The 23,666-nt window shown below is 35.5% G+C and overlaps 1 protein-coding gene across 2 annotated transcripts in view; it reads left to right on the forward strand.

Annotated features, from left to right (window-relative positions):
- LOC111044923 (flocculation protein FLO11) overlaps positions 1-23,666 on the forward strand; it is a 182,767-nt gene that overhangs the window by 153,464 nt on the left and 5,637 nt on the right. For both annotated transcript variants that reach the window (XM_022330190.2, XM_039436181.1), the window contains 3 exons: positions 16,006-16,208; positions 17,573-17,786; positions 20,429-22,474. In XM_022330190.2, coding sequence (XP_022185882.2) covers positions 16,006-16,208; positions 17,573-17,786; positions 20,429-22,474 — 2,463 coding nt within the window. The remainder of the gene's footprint in view (positions 1-16,005; positions 16,209-17,572; positions 17,787-20,428; positions 22,475-23,666) is intronic.

Consider the following 23,666-nt stretch of genomic DNA (forward strand, 5'->3'; position numbering starts at 1 on the left):
TGTAGAAATATAATTAATTAATGCAGAGAATCGGCATCGCTATTCTCCTATCTTTATCCACTGCCATTATAACGTGGACCTCACTATAGTGTATTATACCTCAATAATAGTGAATTATTGACATCACTTCGTGTTTCGAGAGTTGGACTGTGAATTGTGGAAACTGTATTCTAATCGATAAGTGGATGAAAAATTGAGATGATTCAACTAAAGAGGATGTTATTATTATTGTGGAGTTTGCACGACCATTTCCAGAGAATGAAAATTCACATTATTTTCCCCAGAAAATGAGCTTTAAATTGAATTTTCCTTCAATGCCTCCCCACCCATGAAAACCATTTAAAAAATTCACTTCGACTGTTCAATTCAATTTTAAGTTTTACAATAATAGAATAGATAAATAAATTCTATTAATTATTGGTTCCTCTTTCCGTTAATAAGAAAACATGTCATGTTCTAATCGTTGGCGCTTGATAGCATGCCGCGTATCACTTGAGGCAACTGAGCGGTTCTATGTCTAGACCACTTTGATGATCCGTCTCGTTTTCAATTCAGTCTGCATCAGAATACAACAGTTGCATTTGCTCCAGTTGTAAGTTTCCTGCCAATTTGCAGGAATTTTTCGGGCGACCGGCAATTTTTTCTACTTTGTGATTTTTTACTAAGAATAGAACGCTTTTAGTTGGTAGGAATTCGAACTTCTCGTGCACTTGAAAAAATTCAACTTGATTGATACGGTACAGTAGAATAGGGGCGAGCACATTGTAAAGACGTCCAGTATTTATTGGTTCTATTTTTAGAGGGTGTTTGCTTTCTTTGAACTCTACTAGCTTTCTGTTGAAGTGAATCAGACATCCTTCAGTTCGACGTTTTCTTTATGATCTTATTTCGGGTGAGTTACAAACAAGTGTTTTATGTCAGTCAACACCAACAACTTTTAATTCATTCAATTTGATTTAGATGTTGGTACTAGCATAGAAAAAAAAGCATAAGAAGATATCCCATGGTATATGCTAGTTTTTCTCTGTGGTACTAGCCTACTAATTTAAATCTACGTTCAATTTTAATATTTATGATTTCCTTTTCAATTTTCATCTTCTCTGAATGATAGAGAAAAAATAAGTTCCTTTATCTACTTTATTCTAGTCTATTTGTGATAAGAGGTTTGTTTCTTCCCATTTTACCTATGTATAGGCCTAAGTTTCTTTGCCATCAAACTATAGGCTCTCTATAATATTATATAAAAAATATTCATTATTTTACCATTTATACACTGGAACATAAATATTATAGTTGAAAAGAATGTCAATTCACTTTGAAAATACTGATAAGCATAGTTGACTAATAACTACTTGTAGCATTATTGATAACAATTATTTTCTTCTCATATAATTCAATGTGTTCTTTCCTAACATCTTGTGAGTCTGATTTTAAATTAAATTTATCTAAAATGAAGGAATGCACAATGCAATACATATAGCCTACAGACTCCAGAATCTTATTTGTGCCTATTGAAATCCTTGCTCAAACATTTTGTTAAGAGTCCTTATCTTTTTGGCTTGTGCTAATATTAGTAGATGTGCTCATGTCATTCATGGAATGAATTGGTGGCTTTTCCTTTTGTCAATATTAATGGTTCCACGAACTTTGACACAGGATGTTGATTGTTCTATTGATGAATGTATTCGTTCATAAGAGTCCCTCTAATTTTGTTTGAAGGAGATCATATGACCCAGCAACTTACAGTTTATGAAATAAAATGAATCAATTTGGCTCTTTTTCTTATGGGAAACTGAAATTTTATTTCATAAATCTAGGAGTAAACCATTGTTTGAAAGATTTGAATGTCTAATATACATCTATGTTTTATTCTTTTATCATTACTATTCTATTTTAACTATTTTATTATTACTAATTAAATTTTATTATTACTATTCTTTATTACCTGTTGATTATTATATCGGGAAAAATCCTTGCAGAACCTTGAAAACTTCCTATCCACGATGAATAGGAAAAAAACAGGTGATTGATTAGCAGCATTCATTTTCGTTCACTTGTGATGTCATTCCCATTACCTATTGTTTCCAGTTCATTTTATTTCAGTCACTTATGCAATTCATGCTATCAGCTGTGCGCCAATCTTGAGAAATGTGATTCATTGATTAGCTTTCGTTGTTGCGAAGTGGAAAATTCTTTTCCGTCTTTTGTCAGTCAGTTGATTTACATCGTTTCCCAACTTGGTGGTGTGATATTTGCTGCAAGCGACATTTCAGACATCACTGATAATAAGTGTTGCACAGTTTATCTGTATTTACACTGTAGCTATTGTAGCATGTTTGCTCAAAAATAGATAGGATGCAAACAAGCTTTTCATTAATTTTAATGCAAATGATGCACTCGAGAAGTTGATTGCTACTCTTGAAATAACGACCTCATATATACACTTTTGAACTGATGAGAAATTGGGATACAAATAATAGCATTTTATTTCTTTTAATCGTATCCAATCTAAGAAAGCTGAATAGATTATTTTGAAAAATTATAATCTATAGAACGGAAAGACGGGAATTGCATCTATATAACTATACAATTTTCTTTATTACCTTTTCATTATTTCAATAAAAACCATTCCACAAAATACAAATTCTCAAACAATCTCATTCTCCTAAGTTGTTGATTTACTGTAGTACGGTGTTTGTCTGCTCAATCGTGACCAGAGAGTATAGAATGTAACATTCATGTTACAATGTTACATTCTATGAATGTTACATTCTAACCGCACTGGTCGTGACAGAACATTCCTGCAATTTTCGAATATTATAGGATTAGTTATAGTAAATTCAATTATGAATCAAATCCATGGGAATTTCATTCTATATTAGATGGTTTCAAATTTGAATATTATGTTCTTCATCATCCTTATTGACCATTTATTGCTATAATAATCCATATCTATTTCTTGACAATAAATTATAACAATTTAACTTTCTTCTCCAACTTTGATATTTTTCTTGTAATTTCATATACTATATTGCTCCATAATTGTTTTTTAGGAGTTAAAAGTAAATTCGTATGGCTTTTGTTGGTGGTGAATCCCCTGCGAGAAGATCCCACCTCGCCTGAATATATTAAGTATGACGATTGTCATACTTCAGCTGGGACCGACACTTCAACGTGCTCATCCGATAAGACGGGACTTAACATCCTGGGAGTTGAATATATTGGTAGATCGCACTTAACGGATTCAAGACATTCCAATCATTGTAGCAATAAGATGTTCCTCCAATCTTCTCATTCAATCTCTACTGGTCCGAATACTGTGCCTTCAGTCCGTGTACCGACACAGTCAGTATACCATGTCTTCCGTCTCCGGTATAATCCCATTGCCATGGCTACTGTCTGACATTCTCACATTCCAGGTATGGAATATCGGATATAGGTATGTTATCTGTGAAATATCAAGGATATAGATACACGTGGCCTACCGTTCAATGCACTCACTAATTGGAGCGTATCGAATCGTGATCGTCTACTGCACGAATTCAAGAGGTTGTTACACTTTTTACAATGTCGGCCTACTATTACTTTACTGGTGTGTAAGTGTGTGTGTGTCCTCAGGACCTTGCTCTTCCTTCTACCCTACTTTCACTCCCTTTCTCTCTACTTCTTCATTATTCTTCCATTTTTTTCCATAATGGCATTCATTAAAATATTCGGATCATTTAATGGCCACCCACTTGGTGCGTCTGTCGAATTTATATTTTGTGTGCTGAGAAGCAAGGAGAGTTTATATCTAAGTAATTTTACTCAAATATTATGTGGTAATCAATTAATGTTGTACACTTAACAATGAATTGATTGTTGAACGTTTTGTGAAGAAGAAGAAAATCATCAAAACTTGTCAGGTATTAACTTATATGGTATTATACTCACTATCAGTCTCTGTACTGTTCATCCTCATTGACTTTTATTCTTTTATTTATTCTTTATTGATTCATACAACAAGTAAATCATCAAAAATTATAGGGAGAGAAAAATAAGGTAACCTTGTGCTATTCCTCTCCCAAATTTAGATAAGGTTACACATAATCCGAAATACTTTTCCTTACATTAATAACAATGGTTTTTATAACAATCAATTTCAGGTTGATAGAAATTTCAGTTTTTGTACCGTTCATCCTTATTGGCATTCCCTTACATTGATAACAATTTCTCTATAATAGTGCATTTAGACTGGGTTTGGAACCTTGAACCTGTTTCATAGCAATTTAGAAGTCCTTTATAAACCATAGCAAGACATTTTATTATTAAAAAATCGCCGTACAAATCATGTTTTCCTGCATTCTAGAACTTCTAAATTTTCATGAAGCAGGCCCCTGGTCTAAGTTTCAATTATTACAAGCAAAATATACCTATTATGAATTATTATTGATAAGGAGAAAAAATTGATTTAATGAAATATTTCATCATCTATGAAAACACAATTACAGTTGTATTATATACATCATGTATTATATCTAAGTTATGGATGGGAATTGTAGAATTTTGCTTTTTCCTACATGTAAACTTAAAGCCCTCTTGTAATTAAAACAAAAACAACTTTGATAATCTATTTAAACCCGTTCAAGCAGGTAATAAGATTATAAGTAGATACAGAATGGAAGCAAGAGACAGAGAGTTTGAAAGAGAGAGAGAAGTAGTTTGGCGAAAGTGTCACTGGATGCATTTGCTGATCTCTTTTCACTTCCCAGTTGAAACCGGAACACCCACGCCTAGACCTCCCCCGCCCCCACCTAGCAAGTCTTGCACTGCCTTTCTTTATTCTTTACTTGGATGCATTTGAACTGATTTCCTTCCTCTTTTTAGCCGGTCACTTTCCAACCTTACAAAACTCGTTCAAATAATGCCGCACTCTACACGAAAAGAACCTTATTACAGTATGCGTCTCCTCAAATTCTTATTTTCTTCCACTTGACTCTCTTGATTCTCATTCTGCTGCTTTATCTTTACTGAATTATTTTTTCGCCACACTTGGATGTAATGAGCTGGTTTACGTGTGTCATATGGAGGCCGAAAGTGATTGTTTTCCGACCAGGCCGGTAAAACTTTACAGCCCTAGGGCTGTAAAATGACCTTGAATAACAGCTGATCGTGTCCGATCTCACAAAAATCATGGAGAGATAATCTCATAATGACTTTAATAATCTATATAATTATGTATCGTGAATCGCGGTATTATGTCTATAATAATATATTTTATAAATTACTGTTTCATAATTTAATATTTATTATTGTGTTTTTGATATCAAACAATAGAATACGATGATATATCCATAGCCTCAACAATATAATGTTGGCTACATTGTCCATTGTCAGAAAGGTACGTATCGCAAGTCTTTAAAAGTGAAGAATCGAATTTGAAATCAAAGTACAATAATTGTATCAATATTTAAAAGTGAGGTAGAGTAATAATTGTTTCTTTTTTATTATCGAATTCCACTTCTTAATGCAATACAATCAACAATAATAATAGGAAAATACAGCAGAGATCTAAAGTTTAAGGTAAGCCTACTGGTGAAACTCAGCCTTGACTAAAAAATTCCTAGAAATTTTTCCGTAATTCATTATTAAAACTTTTAGATAATTTTTCTTCAATATCAAACCATATACAGAAAACATTAGGCCCACTCAAGATTGAATCTTCGAATGTTTTCTCTATGATTTAACTATTTTCAGAGCAATATTTTGTTGTGAAAATGCCGGCAAACCGGCTTAAAGTTTGCCGCTATAGGCTACACTATATTATAGTAGCCTACATACGTTACCTGACTTACAGGCCACTTCGATCAAAAGGAGCAATGGCCGAGAGTGTAAAGGCGTGTACTTAAAAGCTCTAAGCTCAGTGAAGTACAAACATGATCTAGGTTCGAACCTCGGTCAGTGATATTTTTTTTTTGTCGATGAATTTCGACTTTTATTAGCTATTTTTTATATTAGTTACCGTAATTTAAATTTCAATCAATTTTTTAGATATATTTTGAGACAAAACTGTGAAATATGCAATTATATTAATTTTTTAATCACATTATTTCACAATAGTAATGAAAATTCTATTCATCCATCTATCCATGAGATATTGCACCAGGCGCAAAGCGCGAGCTATAAAAATTCAAACAATTATTCGAAATATTAATAGTATAAAAATATTGTCACTATTGTAAATCATTAATTAGTAATATTGAAATTAATTGACAGTGAAAGTTGTCATAACCAAGATTCAAACTATCAAAATAGGCTGTTTGAATTTTATTTATTTTTTAATTTCTTATATATTGGGAAGTTTTTTTTTTGGTGTGGCGAAAAATAGCGTTCGCACCATGGGCAAAAATGTATTTCCGGCTCTCAATCTTTTCTAGTCCTCGGCCTACGGCCTCGGACTTAAAAACCGATTTCGAGCCGGAAATATCTCATTTTCGGCCCTAGGTGCGAAATATACTATTTCATGTTCTTTATTTTTTATTTTTCCAATTTTGACCATTTTTTCGTGACTCCAGTCATCTCCGTATTTCCCACTTTAATACTAACTTACTAACCTCTTTTAAACTTCTGAATTGATAAAACTGGATCGTTATCAGCATCTTCCTTGCCTACAAGGCAACACATGAAGACATGTTTCGTTTTTTGGAACGGTTAGGTATTGAGAACAAGGGAGAACTTAATGAGATCATGATGGAACAAGATATTTATTTGTGACTGATGCGTTAATTTTGATTGATCATTCTTCATAATCACTTCAACAAACATAAATTTATCCATGCTCACTTAAATTTAGTAAAGTAATAAATTAACTAATAAGTTAACATATCAATATCGGGGCACTGAGCTTCGCTCGTTATTTTTATTTATTGATAAACAGAACACAATTCTCTAAAATGATCGTCATCTTATGAATTTCGAGGATGCGATATTTTGATTTTTCACATACTCACTTTTCTACTATCCACAGACGTTTCAGCCAAGGATGAATTATCCTCTTAATGTCGTTCAGCGAGTTTTCTCAAGGATGAGACCTAGTGCAATCAAATCTTTATATCATAAACCTACTATGTTCCAAATTTCGTGAAAATCGTTAGAGCCGTTTTCGAGATCCGTTAAACATAAATAACCAGATATAAAAATAGCCAGATATAAAAATAATCAGATATATAAATACAGAAATTGCTCGCTTAATACAATAGGATAACCATATGTTAAGATATTTATCATTCTTGATATAGGTGAGTTATAGAATCTTGATATTATTAGTAGTTAAGGAAACAGCTGAAAACCTGATACTCACTGTAATTACTTGAAATCTGTCTTCTGAAAGAATAAAAGATATTTATCAATTATTCCCCTTCAATGTTTCTGTACTTGTTACCTCGCTTTGCTGAAATGAAATCCATCCAATATTATGCCGTTTTTGAGAAGTAGGCCTAATTGAGTAACAGGTTGCAGTGCATTGGTGCAGATTTCCACTTGTTTTCTCAATAATCGTTGGTATTATGCAATGCAAGAGTGAATACTTGTTTGAAGTGTTGGCTTTGCCTTGTAGGGGTGTGTTCCGGTGTGACCTTATAGGGCAACTTGTCTGCCCATTTAAGGTTCGAACCCACTAGAACGTATCAGACACGGACCGTGTCAGACCATGCCAGGCACGTAAAATAACAACTATGCCCACTACACCGGATCAACAGCGGTCTATGCCAGTACATTACGCGTATGGTACGCGTATGATACGGGTATGATACGCGTATGATGCCCGGTCAGAAGTTGTTGGGAACGCGTCAGTTAGCAAGAGAATGTAGCGGTGAACTGGTTACCAACGCGGTGCATACGCGGTTACAACGGGGTTTGCAGGCGTCACGTGCCATGCAAGGACCGTTCCGTCACAGACAAAATATACTGGCCGACAAATGTTGACCTGGACGTGCATGGCACGCTCCGTGCTTGGCCGGTGACGGAACGGTCTAATGGGTGCATTACATATCAAATGATGCAAAGAATATTTTTTTGCATGTGTCGGTACGGGCACGGTCATGGTATGATACGTTCTAGTGGGTTCGGACCTTTAAATGAAAGCCTCGTTGGTCGTCTGGTCGTTCTTCTCTTCGTTTTTTGTCTCTTTCCAATGGGTGGTGAGTCATCGTATCGCAGCACCGGTAGGCTATGGGTCACTTTCTAGCGCCTACTGCCGATGCCGACTTCTCCGGCTATTAATAAACCGCGAGCATTCTATTATTAGTCCTGTTATGGTAACTGGTTTCACTTCTCTCCTGCATCTGAAGATCTCGAGCTCATTTCTCCTGATACTCCAGTTGGTATCTCTTCGCGAGCACTTGAAATAGGAAGAAAAATGTGGGAGTGCATAAATTAATAGATGTTTTTCGGTTTTAGAAATTTATAAAAATTATGTTACTCATGTTGTAATTTGTAGATGACGATTGTAATCTTTTCTCCCGAAAACTATCACCCGAAATTGGAAGACAAATTTCGGAGTGCAAGTTGAAATAGTTTTCAATTGAAGGGTTTTCTGTGATAGATTGTGCATCTCATTACTTTCATTGCATGGAATCTAGCACCCGAAACATGGGAAAAACAGGGTGCGAATTGATTAATGTTGAAGATGTAAAATTATCATATTTTTCATGTTGATTGATAGATAAGCTGCGTTTACACCAAAGTTATTAACATTTTGTTAATCATTTTTCTTTCGTTGTAAACCTTATAGATTCTATTAGATTGAACGGAACTTGACAAACACATATGTTCATCATGTGTATTATAAGTTATGTTCAATCTAATAGATTCTATAAGGATTAAGTTATTAACATTTTGTTAATAACTTTGATATAAACGCAGCTTTACAGGTTGTGAATTCCATATATCAGTATGGCGAGTCAGTGACCGATACAGTGAATGGTACTTACTATTCCCACTCAGCCAGGCCAGTATGAATGGTCGCATTAAAACTCAGGGGAATAATATTTTCACTGTACCGGACATGCTAACTGATACTGATATGTGGGAATCCGCCTTTATAAGTGTTATACACTATAGGCTCAGGGTATTCGAAAGGAATAAGTTTTTAAAAAATATATAAAACACTCAATGACGTTTAATCATCTTCAGACATCATCTCTCGAAACATCGTCTCTAATGAAAAAGAGTTTCCACATTAGAAGTGTTTTTAATTAAAAATTCAAATCAATAGTAGAAAAGAATTGATTTACTACACAATATATCGTTTTGTAGGGGCTCTGCTGTATTATTCAATCATTTTTACAGTCTCACCTCACATCACTCATTAATACACAGTATTGGAAAGGTCTAAGCTCAGATGAGTAAGGATATAGAGTAGTCATTGAGCCAACTAAATTCCATAGCTCAACTAGAAATTTGATCAACATGTGAAATATATGTTTGCCAAGTTATTACATACTTCATATTAGTATACTATGAAAATTAAAAAAAAAAATATTTTTTGTATATCTAGAGAGAAAAATACCGCTTTTTCTCCATCAGGGAAATTTTTGCCCTCGTCTTCGCCTCGGACATCAATCTTTCCCCTCAGGGAGAAAAAGCGGTATTTTTCACTCTAGATATACAAATAACTATTCTAAATATAAAGAAAATAATTGAAAATCTCAGTACCCTTTTTTAAAAATATTTTTAAAAAAGGGTACTGAGATTTTCAATTATTTTCTTTATATTTATATTACAAGTAGCCCTATACAGGAAAGAGATAAATAACTATTCTGTATATTTTACTATCAACCTCCACTTTTTCACACATTACAATGACAACAGTTCAATCAACTCATCATATATCTACCACACAGCATCCTCTGTACATACTTTACTGTCAACCAATCATCCATCTTTTCTCTCCTGCAGCTTTTGCCCTCTCACAATGACCAAGTCAATATTGAAACCTCCCGATCATGCTTTAGCAGCTTGTAGAGTGGTTGCTTGTAGCTTAGAGAAAAGAATGCCACCATTCTATTGTCTCTGCTTGTAGCTTGCTCAAGCTTGTTCAAACCAAATGCTACAACCTCACAAATGTGTGAAGTGTGAATCTGTGGTAGTGATTCCACCGAGCCACCAAGAACTGTGCGAGTGCGATCTAACAAAAGAAGCTGCCAGCAAATACACTATCGTGAGGTTTACTTCCTACTGGCAGCATATTTTGAACACTGTTGTATGGGAGGCATTTATAAGGAATACTGGCACTTTAAACTGAATCTTGCAGTAGCCAGCTGGCACCTGACTAGCAGACCGCAATGCATGGTGGCATCTATGTATAGTATACATAGTAGCAGATTCACACATGCCAACTATATCTGTAAACATGTAAGCCATTTGACTAATATAGGTAGTACACATATGCCAACTATACATGTATACATACTAGCCATTTGACTAATATAGGTAGTACACACATGCCAACTATATATGTATACATGCTAGTCATTCGACTAATATAGGTAGTACACACATGTCAACTATATCTGTATTCATGCTAGTCATTTAACTAATGTAGGTAGTAGTGCCGTTGCTCGAGTTGGCATGTCGGCCAAGTAGTTAAACTATTTCTTTGACTCGGCTGCTAGTTAAAGCGTGACTTATTCACTTCTTCATGTCTCACACAAGTGTTTTGGCTTCTCAGTTCGAATATTTTTTGTAGTTTGGTGTGTTGTGTTGATTCATTTTTGTGGTTTATGCCAGTTTGAAAAAGACGTATGGAATGAGCGTGGAAGAATGAGAGGAATGGATTGGTAGGAAAGAACCTGTATATTAAAATATGACTGTAATGTTGTGACTTGTGAACGAAGTTCATTGCAATTGAAGCTCATAGGCAGTAAAATTATTGTGATTCTGTCAGAAGCGTTGCAAGATAGCCAAACCTTCTTTAACATCATTGTTTTACTCTCTTGTAGAATGTTTGTTAATTTTTGTGGTTTAAGCTAATGAATATCCATATACCCATTGTTATAGACATTATTTTTAAAAACAAATTAGAAGGGAGAAGGAAAAACTGCACTGATCCCAATGTAAGGGTTACCTTTCAAAGCTAACTGTATGGTAGATCAATTTTAGCTATTCAGGGTTTTATGATAAATAATTATTATAAAACGAAAATCCCAATTACATACTGTAAATCACCCCGAAGACTTCTGCTACTGCAAATATTGACATGACTATACATATTCCATCTGTTTTATGAGAAGTTTTCAAATCGTTATCAAATAAAGCCTATAATAATGTTTCCTCAATTTCTAAAATATCATTGAATGAAATATTGAATGAAAAAGACTAAGAAATTGTCAAATTGTCAAAAAAAATCTAAAATATCATTCTTCCAATGAAAGTTTTTCTTTATTGACTACGATACAAAGACTAATCAACCTTTGTGTTATTTTTGCTTTTACATATCGGTCAACATTGTTAGTAATTTTATGCCTATTTTTCAACATTATACCGCGGTAACATTGTTCAAGATTATTACTGTATTGTGTGCACATTAGACAAACCAATTACATACAACAGTAGTTCATGCGGATGTATAACATATGTGGTGCATATGTATGCGGGCCGCGTGAGCCGACAAAAAATGTGTGGCCATATAAATGCGGGTCATAAAACTGAAGAGGAGCTGTACTCATTGGTTAGGAGGAAAGTGCATGGTAGAGAAAGAGATAGAAATGAAGGGAAGAGAAAGATGAAGAGGGAGAGGAGAATGTGCATAAAACTGAAGAGGAACTGTACTTGTTGAACAGGAAGCGTATGGAAATGCGACAGAAAGAGAAGATGATGAGGAGAATGAATTGGCTAGTGGAAAATGGAGAGGCGAGAGGTTCAGAGTTAGATGTGGTTTGAGGAAGAGGAAGATGAAAAGGCAAGAGGATGAGACATAGATTGAAGTGGTATGATGAAGAGGAAGATGAAAAGGCAAAGGATGAGGTGGAGATTGAAATGGTTTGAGGAAGAGGAAGATGAAAAGGCAAAGGATGAGGCATAAATTGGAGTGGTATGGGGGGATAGAGGAAGATGAAAATGCAAGAGGATGAGGCAGAGATTGATGTGGTATGAGGAAGAGGAAGATGAAAAGGCGTGAGGATGAGAAAGAGAGTGCCGTCAATGAATACGCGCATCAGGTCATTGACCCCTCCCCCTCTCACCCACATCTGGTGCATCTGGCGAGGGGGTGGGAGGGATGCTGTGTAAAAGGGCGGTAGGGGGTGTAAAAGGGCGGTAGGGGGTGTGAAAGGGCACCGCCCTTGGATCGATACCCCGGAAGTACATGCGAGTCTGGATAAGGAAGAAGGGCTTGGTCAGACTAGACACCCCCCATCTCCTCTCCACTGTGGTGATGGAAAAGGCAAGACCGTGCCATGGTGGATGGAGAGGTGGGGTGAAGGGTTGATTAGATTCCTGTCCTGTCTCCTACAGGAAGAGGAACCTGAATGCTCCTCTAGAGTTCATTCAGTGTTTTTGGCACAAAAGCTGCTCCATTTGGAGATTGTTCGTCCTTTGAATTGTATTCTTGTCCTTGAGATGTAATTTGCTTTCAGTTTTCATTGTTCCCTCGAGTGTGTTTTTGTCAAGCTCATTTGTCGAGACAAAGTATAATTTGAGGGAGTAAATGAGGTGGAAAATCTTTGGAAATTAGTAGAATGGAAACTGAGTGATTTGTTGAACATTTTAATGAAAGAAATTGAAGGAAGATGATTTTGAATTGAACTTGATGTTCAATTGATGTTCTTTCAGTTGATGCAAATTGATAAAATTCTAATTTTCACATGAATGAACAGATCAACACTGCAATTAAAAGCATTGCTATGATTTCTATTTTATCATTATTAAATAAGATATTTATAATATTTCAATTCTATAATAAATTAGTATAATATTTCCTATTTGGAGTTTCCCCATATTAGGATAATTCAACTTGAGCATTATGTTTTGTTTCCCCTTCAAATCGCGTGGAAAACTTCAGTAATGAAAATATTGTAGCTTGTAATCTGGAAGTGAATTTATTGTCTGAGCACATGGTCTTGAATGTCAAGTTTTTTCTATTTTTTACGTTTGCAATATTCTCATGAGGAAACCTTAACGTGTTAGAGGGTTCGGAAAACAGCTTACCGGCAAAAGATCGACAAAAACGGCTTTTTTCCCGACCCTCCGGGAAATACATCTCTGCGGGCGGGGAGGTGAACCACCATTATGACCTTTACAAATGTTCCTTTCCCCAATACAGTGCCGGGTTGTTGGGGAGAGGGGATTTCCCTTACCTTATTACCTCCTCATGGTGGATGTCAAGAAATTTAGGGATAAAGAAAGCCGAATTATCCCTACACCCTGTGTGCATTCCGGTGGATGGCTCGTGTTATTATAACCCATTCACCTCCTCCACAATAAACTAGAGGCTACATAGCTCGTCCCCTCTCATTAAAGCCAGATTACATGTATTGCGGTAACGCCTCCTCTATGAAATTGTACGACTTGATGGTGGTGCTTCCTAATACGAAGTTTACCATTATCTTTGAGGGGATTTGTGCTTTGATGACTACAGATTCAGACTTGAAACTACATTGACATAAGACTGGCCTTGGTCGTAACCAGCCATTCAAGTATTGGGTGTAAACATTTGAACACAATTTCAACAAAATACATGAAAACTGAAGAAAAAACATTGTTTTATTCTTGTCAATTCCACTTTTATTCATTCAATAACAGAACTGCAGTTTCGTTTTGAACTGTTGTATTGGTTCTAACACACTGCATATTATGTTGGTTACAACACGGAAATGCAGTTCTATTATTAAGGGTGTGCAAAGGCTAAAAATTAACTTTCTAGTAGTGATATTTTTCAAATATTTTCGATTCGTATATCATCAAGCTATCAAAATAAAAAAGTTTTCTCAGGAAAACATTTTCTATGCGATCATCACTTTTTGAGATATGAGCGCCTAAAATTTAAATTTTTGGGACAGAACATTTCAAATTCGGTAAGAGATAAATCCATGAGATTTAGAGGATTGATTCTTTATGGTGTTGTTGATCTAGTAAAACAAAAATTTTCCGAATAATCAATTTCTGAGAAAGTTATTAAATTTACTAAAAATTACAAAAAATAACTTTTTGTTGAGTTATTTTTGGTAAATTGAATAACTTTATCAAACATTTATATTTTCATAACATTTTTGTTTTACTAGATCAACAATACCTTAAAGAATCAATCCTCTAAATCTCATGGATTTATCTCTTACCGAATTTGAAATGTTCTGTCCCAAAAATTTAAATTTTAGGCGCACATTTGAAATGTTCTGTCCCAAAAATTTTAACTTTAGGTGCTCATATCTCAAAAAGTAATGATCGGATAAAATATGTTTTCTTGTGAAATTTTTTTCATTTTGATAGCTTGATGATATACAAATCGAAAAACTTTGAAACATATCACCAGTAGAAAGTTTATTTTTAGCCTTTGCAGAGCCTTAAATAAATAGAAGTTGAATTAACGCAAATAAAACGGTGTTTTTCTCAATTATGGATAAGTTCTACAACACCAACGCATATTCAACGCATTTTACCGAATTCACCTTATTGTTATCCAAATCCTGGTTAAAATCATCTAGATAGATTTACTTTTAGGTAGAATGTGTTTCATGATAAGAAAATCATTGCATTCTTAAGTTCATTAACTATGAAGTTGACTACATCTGTGAATAAAGTGTGAATCTCATTGTTTTCTTATGAAAGTGCAGTATCGTCTCACATTACTGTATGCATCAACTTATACAATCATAGGATAAAAAAATCGTAAGTTTTCTCTGCTTTAAGTTAATGCTAGAGAGGATTCAATCGCATTAAAAATACACAATTATCGTAGTAGTAAATTAACATTATAAGTAGGTGTGAAGGTGTGAAATCAACATTATAAGTAGGTGTGAAAGTAACAACAAACTTGAACTTGATAAGAATGACCTGCAGGAGAGGTCAACAGTTAATTAATTGTTATTTTATGCAGAAAGGTGTCCCACACAACTGGAAAGATGGGTTTTATTAAGTTTAATCAGTGATTATACAAGATATAACTCTCTTCATCATTAAGTTTATTCTATTTCTCTTTTTTACAAAGTACATTCTATTTCTTTTTTAACAAAAACTAGAGAACTTTCGTCAACGGTTAATTAGTTGTTGTTTCATACAGAAAGGTGTCACATAACTGGAAAGATTGGGTTTATTGATTTTAATCAGTGACTATCCAATATTTATAATTTCCATCATTTTTTAGTTTATGATCTTTGTTTTTCACAATGTTCGTTTTATTCTATTTCAACAAGAACTAGAGAACTTTCGTCAACGGTTAATTAGTTGCTATTTTATGCATAAAGGTGTATCATACAACTGGAAAGATGGGGTTTATTCATTATATATATAAATAAATGTTTATTTCCCAAAAAACTAAAACTACAACATCAGTTAAAGAAAATATTAGATAAATTACAATTACATACAATAGTTACTTACAAAAAATTTCTTATAATGTGTCCTCTACATTTTTTGTGTTTTCTGTGTAGAAATTGACCTACTCCACTATGGCGTACCATGTTCTAGAGTAGGTTTTAAATTATAATCAGTGATTATCCAAGATATAACTCTCTTCATCATTATGTTTATTATATTTGTCTTTAGCGAATCCATCTTATTTTGCCCGACAAAAACTAGAGAATTATTATAATAATCTCAATTGATTATTATCCTAGAGAAAAGATAGCATAAGAAGATATCCCATGGTGTAGGGCGTTAGGGCATGGTATAGGGTATTAGGTCCATCTTATGATATCTTTTCTCTATTATATTACTTAGGTCATACTTTTCAAACATCATGTCCCTGTGGTTTGTTTATGAATTATCACATTGGATTTGTCTTTATCGATTCTGTTTTCGTTTTTGTTACAGTTGGTGGAATAGACGAGCCGGATAATGTAGCAGAGAGCGAGGGAGAAGGCAATGTGGATGACTCGGATGAGGAGGAGTGGAACTACATCAAAGGACAAGACGAGGAGAACAGCAAGGAGGACGAAAACGACAAAAACCAAACGAACAAACCGAACAAAGACGTCGACGACGATACATCGGTCGATGCTGAAGAAGATATCGATGTAAGAATTAATCGATATTTTTTCTAAAAATATTACTAATATTATTTTTATAACAGATAATTATTTGCTATTCACCATTTATTAATTTGAAAAGCATAAATACAAATTTGGAATCAACAGGCTTTGACAGCCCAAAACTGTTTCCGATTCAGAAATGCAATGTTCAATGAAGAACAACAACTAGAAGTACATACAATACATTACATACACTTGATGACTTGCAAGTGAATATTCATTGATTGATAGAGGTTAGAAGTGTATTAATCTTTTTTCAAATCAGTTTGAGCTTCATTGAAGAACAGTGCAAAAATTGTATTTTTTTCTAATGTAGTCATCTATAGTGTGATTCGACATACGTGAATTGAAGTGAATTTCTCTATATATTTCAACTCGTATTACTTGTGTAATTCTGATTTTCAACAAAAGTGACTCGCAACCAAGTGAATTGATAACATCTCAAAGTCTTTTTTCTCTGTGAGAAGTGACACTGTAACTCATTTCAATTAGATTGCACATTGAAGTTAATAGCATAATTTCATATTTTTCCAGCCGGATGAATTTCATGTTGTTGAAATTCAGCCGGTTGTATATAAAGTACAACTAAGCCCTTACTTGCTGTTTTCAAATATTTGATGATTTTTACATAGAGCCTTCCAAATAGTTCGATGAAAGCACATCAAGAGCTATCATACAATTTTCCAGTGGTCTCTAGAAATATTATCATCTGGTTAATATTATAACATTATTTTACACTTTGATTCATTTATTTATCACATTGTGTACAATATCAGAGTCGGTGTTTCAATTTTACACTATAATTATTTCTAGCAGAACACCATACGAATATCATTATCAATTATTAACTATAATATTTGTTCTAGTTTGCAACAATAATCTCCACTATACATGCTAGATTCTACTGTAATTTGATTGTGTGGTGAGAGATGTTGTAGTATTTGTTCAAATGGACTTTCACTTATTTGTTCAAATATATTGGTATTGACAACATCAATGTCTTATTCTTCCAATTCTACTGTAATATTGTTCTTGTTTTTCTAAAATTCTGACAAGCTACACGAATTTCAACGAGTTGAATCGTTAATTTCTTGGTTGTTATAGATATCACTAGTACCCCATTTCTGTTTTTCTATATAAATACAACTAACTTAGTTTCGAGCACTCATGGCATTTTCAACTGTCAAAATGTTGATGCAAAGTATTAATTAAGGTTGGTACTCTTTCAGTGTCGAAACACGATTTGATTCAAATTTAATTTAATAGCCTATGATTTCAAAATTTTTAGATTGTAATTTTTAAATTTGTTTGCTGTTTCTTAGTTTAATAGTTTTGATTGTTTTAATTAGATGGAGTCGCAGCTGAACCCAGAGGCGGCGGAATTCGTGCCGGTGTCGCCGACACGTGTGGCGAAGGAGTCACGTGACCACCTGCTCGATGACGTCATCAGCTCGTCGCCCATGAAGGGCTGCGAAAAGAGCCTCGACAACATCATCATCCCCACAGAGGAGGACTTCCGCAGAGATGTCGCCCATTGCGCCTCCTCACTCGAAGATGAACTCAGTAAGTCAAATATTTAATAAGTTAATAAAAACAATATAACAACTTGTATTACCCTTCATTAAAATCTTTAAAATATTTCAACGATTAGTTTCGACCATAGGTCATTTTCAAGTTAAAATGTACTACAAGTTGTTATATTGTTTTTATTGATTTGATTAAAGTAGCCCATATAAGTGAAGTTATTTTATTTTATAAGTTATATTATTTTATCAATAATCTTATATTAAAATTGAAAAACTCATTATTGACCGAGCGAAGTGAGGTCTAAAGGTGCGTACAGATAGATATACGCGCCGCGAACATGAGCAATTCACTTTTAATCAGCTGATGCCAAGCTTTTCATATCTATATCTTACCGTTTCTGTAAAAATACAGATATAGTTAGCTGATTAAAAGTGAATTGCTCATGTTCGCGGCGCGTATATCTGTACGCACCATAAGATTCAAGTCAACGGTTTTACATTTCTCTTTATGTTTATATGTTTTTATGTTTATATTTATGTTCCGCATTTACGGCGAAACGCGATAATAGATTTTCATGAAATTTTACAGGTATGTTCCTTTTTGAATTTCGCGTCGACGAATATATATATATACGGTTTTTTATATTTTGCATTTTAAAGGATAATACAAAAGAGTCTCCTTCGAACGCCAATATTACCGTAAAAATCAGACTATAGAATTATTCATCATAAATCAGCTGTCGAGTGAATCATAAATTGCATGCAATGACGCATGCAATTAATATCTCAATGTAATTTGGTGGAAAATCAGCTGCCTTGTGGACTATTAATTACATGCAATAAAGCATGTAATTAATAACTCAATGTATAGTCCGGGTCCTGTAGCTTTGCCTGTTGGCGGAATGTCACTAGACTATAATACTACTCGTTCAAAAACATCGAACATTCTTGAAAATGTATCTTTCCATAAGCTGAGGCCATGATTCTAAGTTTAGTTAGATTTTTGAATATGATGATTAAAATTGCAACAAATGTTATCGAAAAGAAATTGATTCCTAAAATCATGAAAAGTGAGAAAAGAAGTTTGTAGGAAATCAGCATTATGGTAGTCTATTTTTTAAAATTCAACACACCTATTTTTCGCCGACACGAGAACACAGAATGTTCTCTGATGGGTTGATTGGTTTCGCGTATCGACGACAGCCAGACCTGATAACAGCGCTCACACTCACATTCCGGGACGACACGTCACCGTGCGACAGGACAGAAAGCTCTATGTTTAATTAGGTTTTTTTTCTAGGCATTTTAAATTGTTCATTTATTTTTGAGAAAACATGTCAATGTAACTTACAAAGCGCGAGGTCTACTTCTCACAGAACTACTAGTATTTTATTATTAATTTCATATTAAAAAAATGTAGTTGCAATTGAAGGCACCACTTAGTCTATGTTTCAGAATCACGAAAAAATTCTGCATTGGTTAGAATGAAAACCAGATAAATTGAGTGCTCTAAAATCTAGCTTTTATTCCAATCAATGCAGAATTTATTCGTGATTCTGAAACTGATAAAACCCCACTTTCCGACTAAGTGGTCAATATCTGGTGCCTTCAATTATTATAATACCACTTTAGAACCTTTTTTTATATTAAACTTGAGGCGAATTCCCTGATATCAGTATCAGTTTAAGTGTCCAGTACAATGAGAATATTATTCCTATGAATTCCAATTGGACTATTCATACTCGCTCGACCAAGTTGAGTGGAAATAGTTCCATTAGAACTTTTGGGATTAATATTCTCGCCATATCATACACTTTCACTGATAATGATAATGTGGGATTGGTATCACATTAGGACACCGGGCAGGGACTGCAGTGAGATAACACAGGTGAGCCGTTTGTTGAGCAAGCTGAGATACAGCGGACACCAGTTAGATAGCAATGTAATACCGGCTGAACAAAATAACGTTGTGTCTCGGCTGCCAATGTAACACCAGTCGGACACCTAAACGTTATGTATCGGCTGGTGTCCCTACTGTAATAAGCACAATATCATAACGCTCGGTCGGACACTTTGTACCCAACTGGTGTCCTAATGTAATACGAGTCTTAATCGATATAATTAGATTTGATTCAAATAGATTCAAAAATAGATTTTTTGATATGATAGATTTGATTCAATGATGAAGATTCAATAGTAATAGGCTAATGAAGGACGTGAAATGCAATGCATACAGACTTGCAAAACTCATCGATTACTCTGAATCGAACTATTGTTAGTGATAATGGTTTTTTGATCCATTCCGAACTGCGATGTAACCAACTATATTGTTATACAGTATTATATAGTATAGTAATATTATATAGTATTATCACCGACGTGTATGAAATTGTTTATGAAAATAAAATATCTAGTTTACTTACTGACATCAATTCCGGGATTAACGTGTCTGAAAATAATTCTACATTGTGCTTGAAAAACTTGGCAATTTTTTCTCTTCAAACTAAACTATAAAAAAGTTGTGTAAATTATTCTCAGTTATTCTCCTTGTTACAGTACTCATTTTCTATTCTTAAAAATTGAATTAGACTTTAAAATATCCCCTTTTGCGATTTGCCCTCTCCTTGTATTAACCATAAAATAGTTTGAATATTAGTGAAATGTACATTTTTGTTGCAGATGGTGACTTGAACACAACGGCCAAAGACCAGTTGAACGACTCGCAATTCACGGCTCTGTCGCAGTGCGGCGATGAGAGCGAAGTGATGTCAACCAAGGCTGAGTTCGGAGACTCGGTGTTCGGGCTGGGAGTCTCCATGAACAACTCGACCGCCTTCGTCGCCGAAATTCACAATGATAAGGAACCCGTGTCCAACGATTTCGACCCGATCTACGATGCGGACAAAGATGTGCACAACTTTGACACAATTCAGGCCCCAGACCATGATGATCCACTCATCCCAGGCACTCCCAAATCAACGGTTGCTGAGGCATCGCACTCTCCTAACTTCGATGGAAACTTTTCTGGGGAAGACCAGCCTTTTGAAATGGAGAAACCTGAAGAACAGCAACAGCAACAACCCCTAAGCGTTAGTCCGATTCCAGAAGAATCCAGGCCTCCAACGTTTGCTGAAATTCTGAAGCGACCATCTCCGAGATCTTCGGCAACAAATTCGCCAAGAACATCCCCGGAGCCCCCAGAGAGTCCCCCAGTCGAGAAGAAGAACTTCAATCCTTTCTCGAATGAGAATGATGTTGCCGCTGCTCCCGAAAGCATAATCATAAATAATATGAATGAGTGTGAAAAGAAATTCGAGACAATTGAAGAAGAGAGCAAACAAACGTTTGAGGATATTCTTTTGCCTGGAAAAACTGACACACAAGATTTCAGCCATGCAAATACAAATCCATTCAGTGCGGATAACGTAGATTTTGCGAACTTTGAGCACAACACTCATCCTGTAAATAACCAGCTGGATCTGGACATGATGTGCACAAAGCCCACACATGAATTCATGCTGAATAACGAATTGAACACCCCAGACGATGAAAAACCACCAATGACTTTCCAAGTTGAGACTGAACCTCCCAAAACCGAAACCAATTTCGACGATTTCATTAGTCACAATAACTCAGATCCCATGACACAGAGCTTCATTGTATCACCAGTATTGGAGAATCCATCTCATGTGGAAATGAGCTTGATGCCAGAAGCACCGTTGGATAATGATGCCTCATCATTTATTGTAGAGAAAATTAGCGAAAACTTTGAAGATGAAAAACCAAGTATGGGTTTTGGCTTCACAGATGATAAGTTGGAAGAGAATGAATTCAATTCAATTGTAGAAAATAGATTCGAGGATAAGCCGCTTGTAGATACCATTTCAAATAATGAACAACAGTTGTTGGAGGAGAATGACTATGCTGCACCGTTGTCTCCTGTTAGAGAAGAAGTCCAAGAACAGCAACCGCCGGCTTCTAGCATGCAAATCGACGAAACTCATTTCGATTTGAAACTTGATGCTCCAATTGAAGCCGCACCTCAAGACCAAAGTCCTCTGGTACCGGAGGCATTGTCCCCTGCTGAACCAGAACACAATTTCAATGTTCTAGACGCGGATGAGCCATTAGAAACTAAGATGGACCACTTTTCTCACCCGATTCCCGAAGCTGTTCCGAGTGAAGACGTTAAAGCAATGGACGATTTCCTGGCAACAGAATCGAGAGATAATCTGATAGAAGCTGTGTCAGACGAGTTGAAGGACGAGGTTTGTCTCATGAAGGCGGACGTCAGTGCTAATGTTGAGAATGTTTCGGAGGTTGCTGAACTCTTGGACACTGCTCCAGTTGTTGACTCACAAGTGCCAGAAGAGAAAGCGCCAGAATCGGCTTTGATAGCGCCGGAATCGGCTTTGACAGCGCCGGAATCTGCTTTGATAGCGCCGGAACCGGCTTTGACAGCGCCGGAATCGGCTTTGACTCAGGCGGCGGCCCAACAGAAGGAAGAAGCTCTGGAGCCGACTTTCAACGTGGACTTCGTTGCTGCCGAACCTATCTTGACTCCAGTGGAGTCTGCCAAAGTGGAGGAGCAGCCAGCTGAACAGCTGGTGGTTGCAGCTGAAGTGCATCCCCCCACCACCGAGACTCCTCCACCCACTCCAGCTGTTCCAGCTGTTGTCGAGGACAAGAAGGAAGGGCTTATTGCTGCTGCCGCTGCTGTTGCTGGTAATTATTGTTGTTGACACTTGTAAAGCTAGGCTTACACTAGTCTCTACATGTAGATCAGCTATATAGCTCTGCTACAAGTTCAAAAAGTGACACTGGAGATCTGCTATATAGCAGTTTTAAGCCTATTTTCTCAGCTATATAGCAGAAAATGAGCTATCCAAAATTTTCGGTAAACATCAAAGAGAATCTGAGCTATATGTAGTTCTGCTACATATAGCTCTGCTACATGTCAATTTTTGTTTATAGCAGAGCTAGATGTAGCTGCTCTGTCCTTGAAGGAAGGCTGCCGCAGATGTTTGCAGCTGTTTAGTGCCTGCAGGGTTTACACCAGCTATACTGTACTTATTTGTTGTCAGAGTGCTAGTAGGTTACTGCGCATTACGAGCATTTCTCCATTTCCAATAATGGAGAGTGAATTTGACTGGAATAGAGACAAAATTATCCAATATCTTCTTTCTCTTCTCTGTGCTGAAAATATCACAGTAGCTGCGGCGAAAGCCGCGGCTGCTGCAAGAGCTACCTTCTTCTTCGGCATCTGGCTGGGAACTGAGCAGTGAATACTGGTTTATTCCAAACTATATGTAGGTCTGCTACAAGTAATGGCAGCACAGAGAAGAAAAAGGAGATATTGGATAATTTTGTCTCGATTCCAGTCAAATTCACTCTCCATCATTGCACAATAATATAAAAATCAAAAATAAATGCTCGCAATACGCAGTAACCTACTAGCACTCTGACAACAAATGAGTACAGTATATCTGGTGTAAACCCAGCAGGCACTAAACAGCTACAAACAGCAGTAAACAGCTGCGGCAGCCTTCCTTCAAGGGCAGAGCAGCTACATCTATCTAGCGCTGCTATAAACAAAAATTGACATGTAGCAGAGCTACATCTAGCAGAGCAACATATAGCTCTGCTGCATAAAATTACCGTAGCGTTAAATCTACTTATAGCAGAGCTACATCTAGCAGAGCTATATTTAGCTCAAATTTTAATTGTAGCTCTACTATAAGGAAGGTTGCCGCAGCTGTTTACTGCTGTTTGTAGCTGTTAAGTGCCTGTTAAGATACCATCAGTTACTACTTACAACAATAATCCTGGAGAAATAGTCTATCAAAATAGGATTTATAGCAAAACTGAAAGGTAATCATTGAAAATAATAATGTTTTTCGTTGTTATCAAGAAACTT

Source organism: Nilaparvata lugens, chromosome 10 (assembly GCF_014356525.2).
Source record: "Nilaparvata lugens isolate BPH chromosome 10, ASM1435652v1, whole genome shotgun sequence".
NCBI classification, from domain to species: domain Eukaryota; kingdom Metazoa; phylum Arthropoda; class Insecta; order Hemiptera; family Delphacidae; genus Nilaparvata; species Nilaparvata lugens.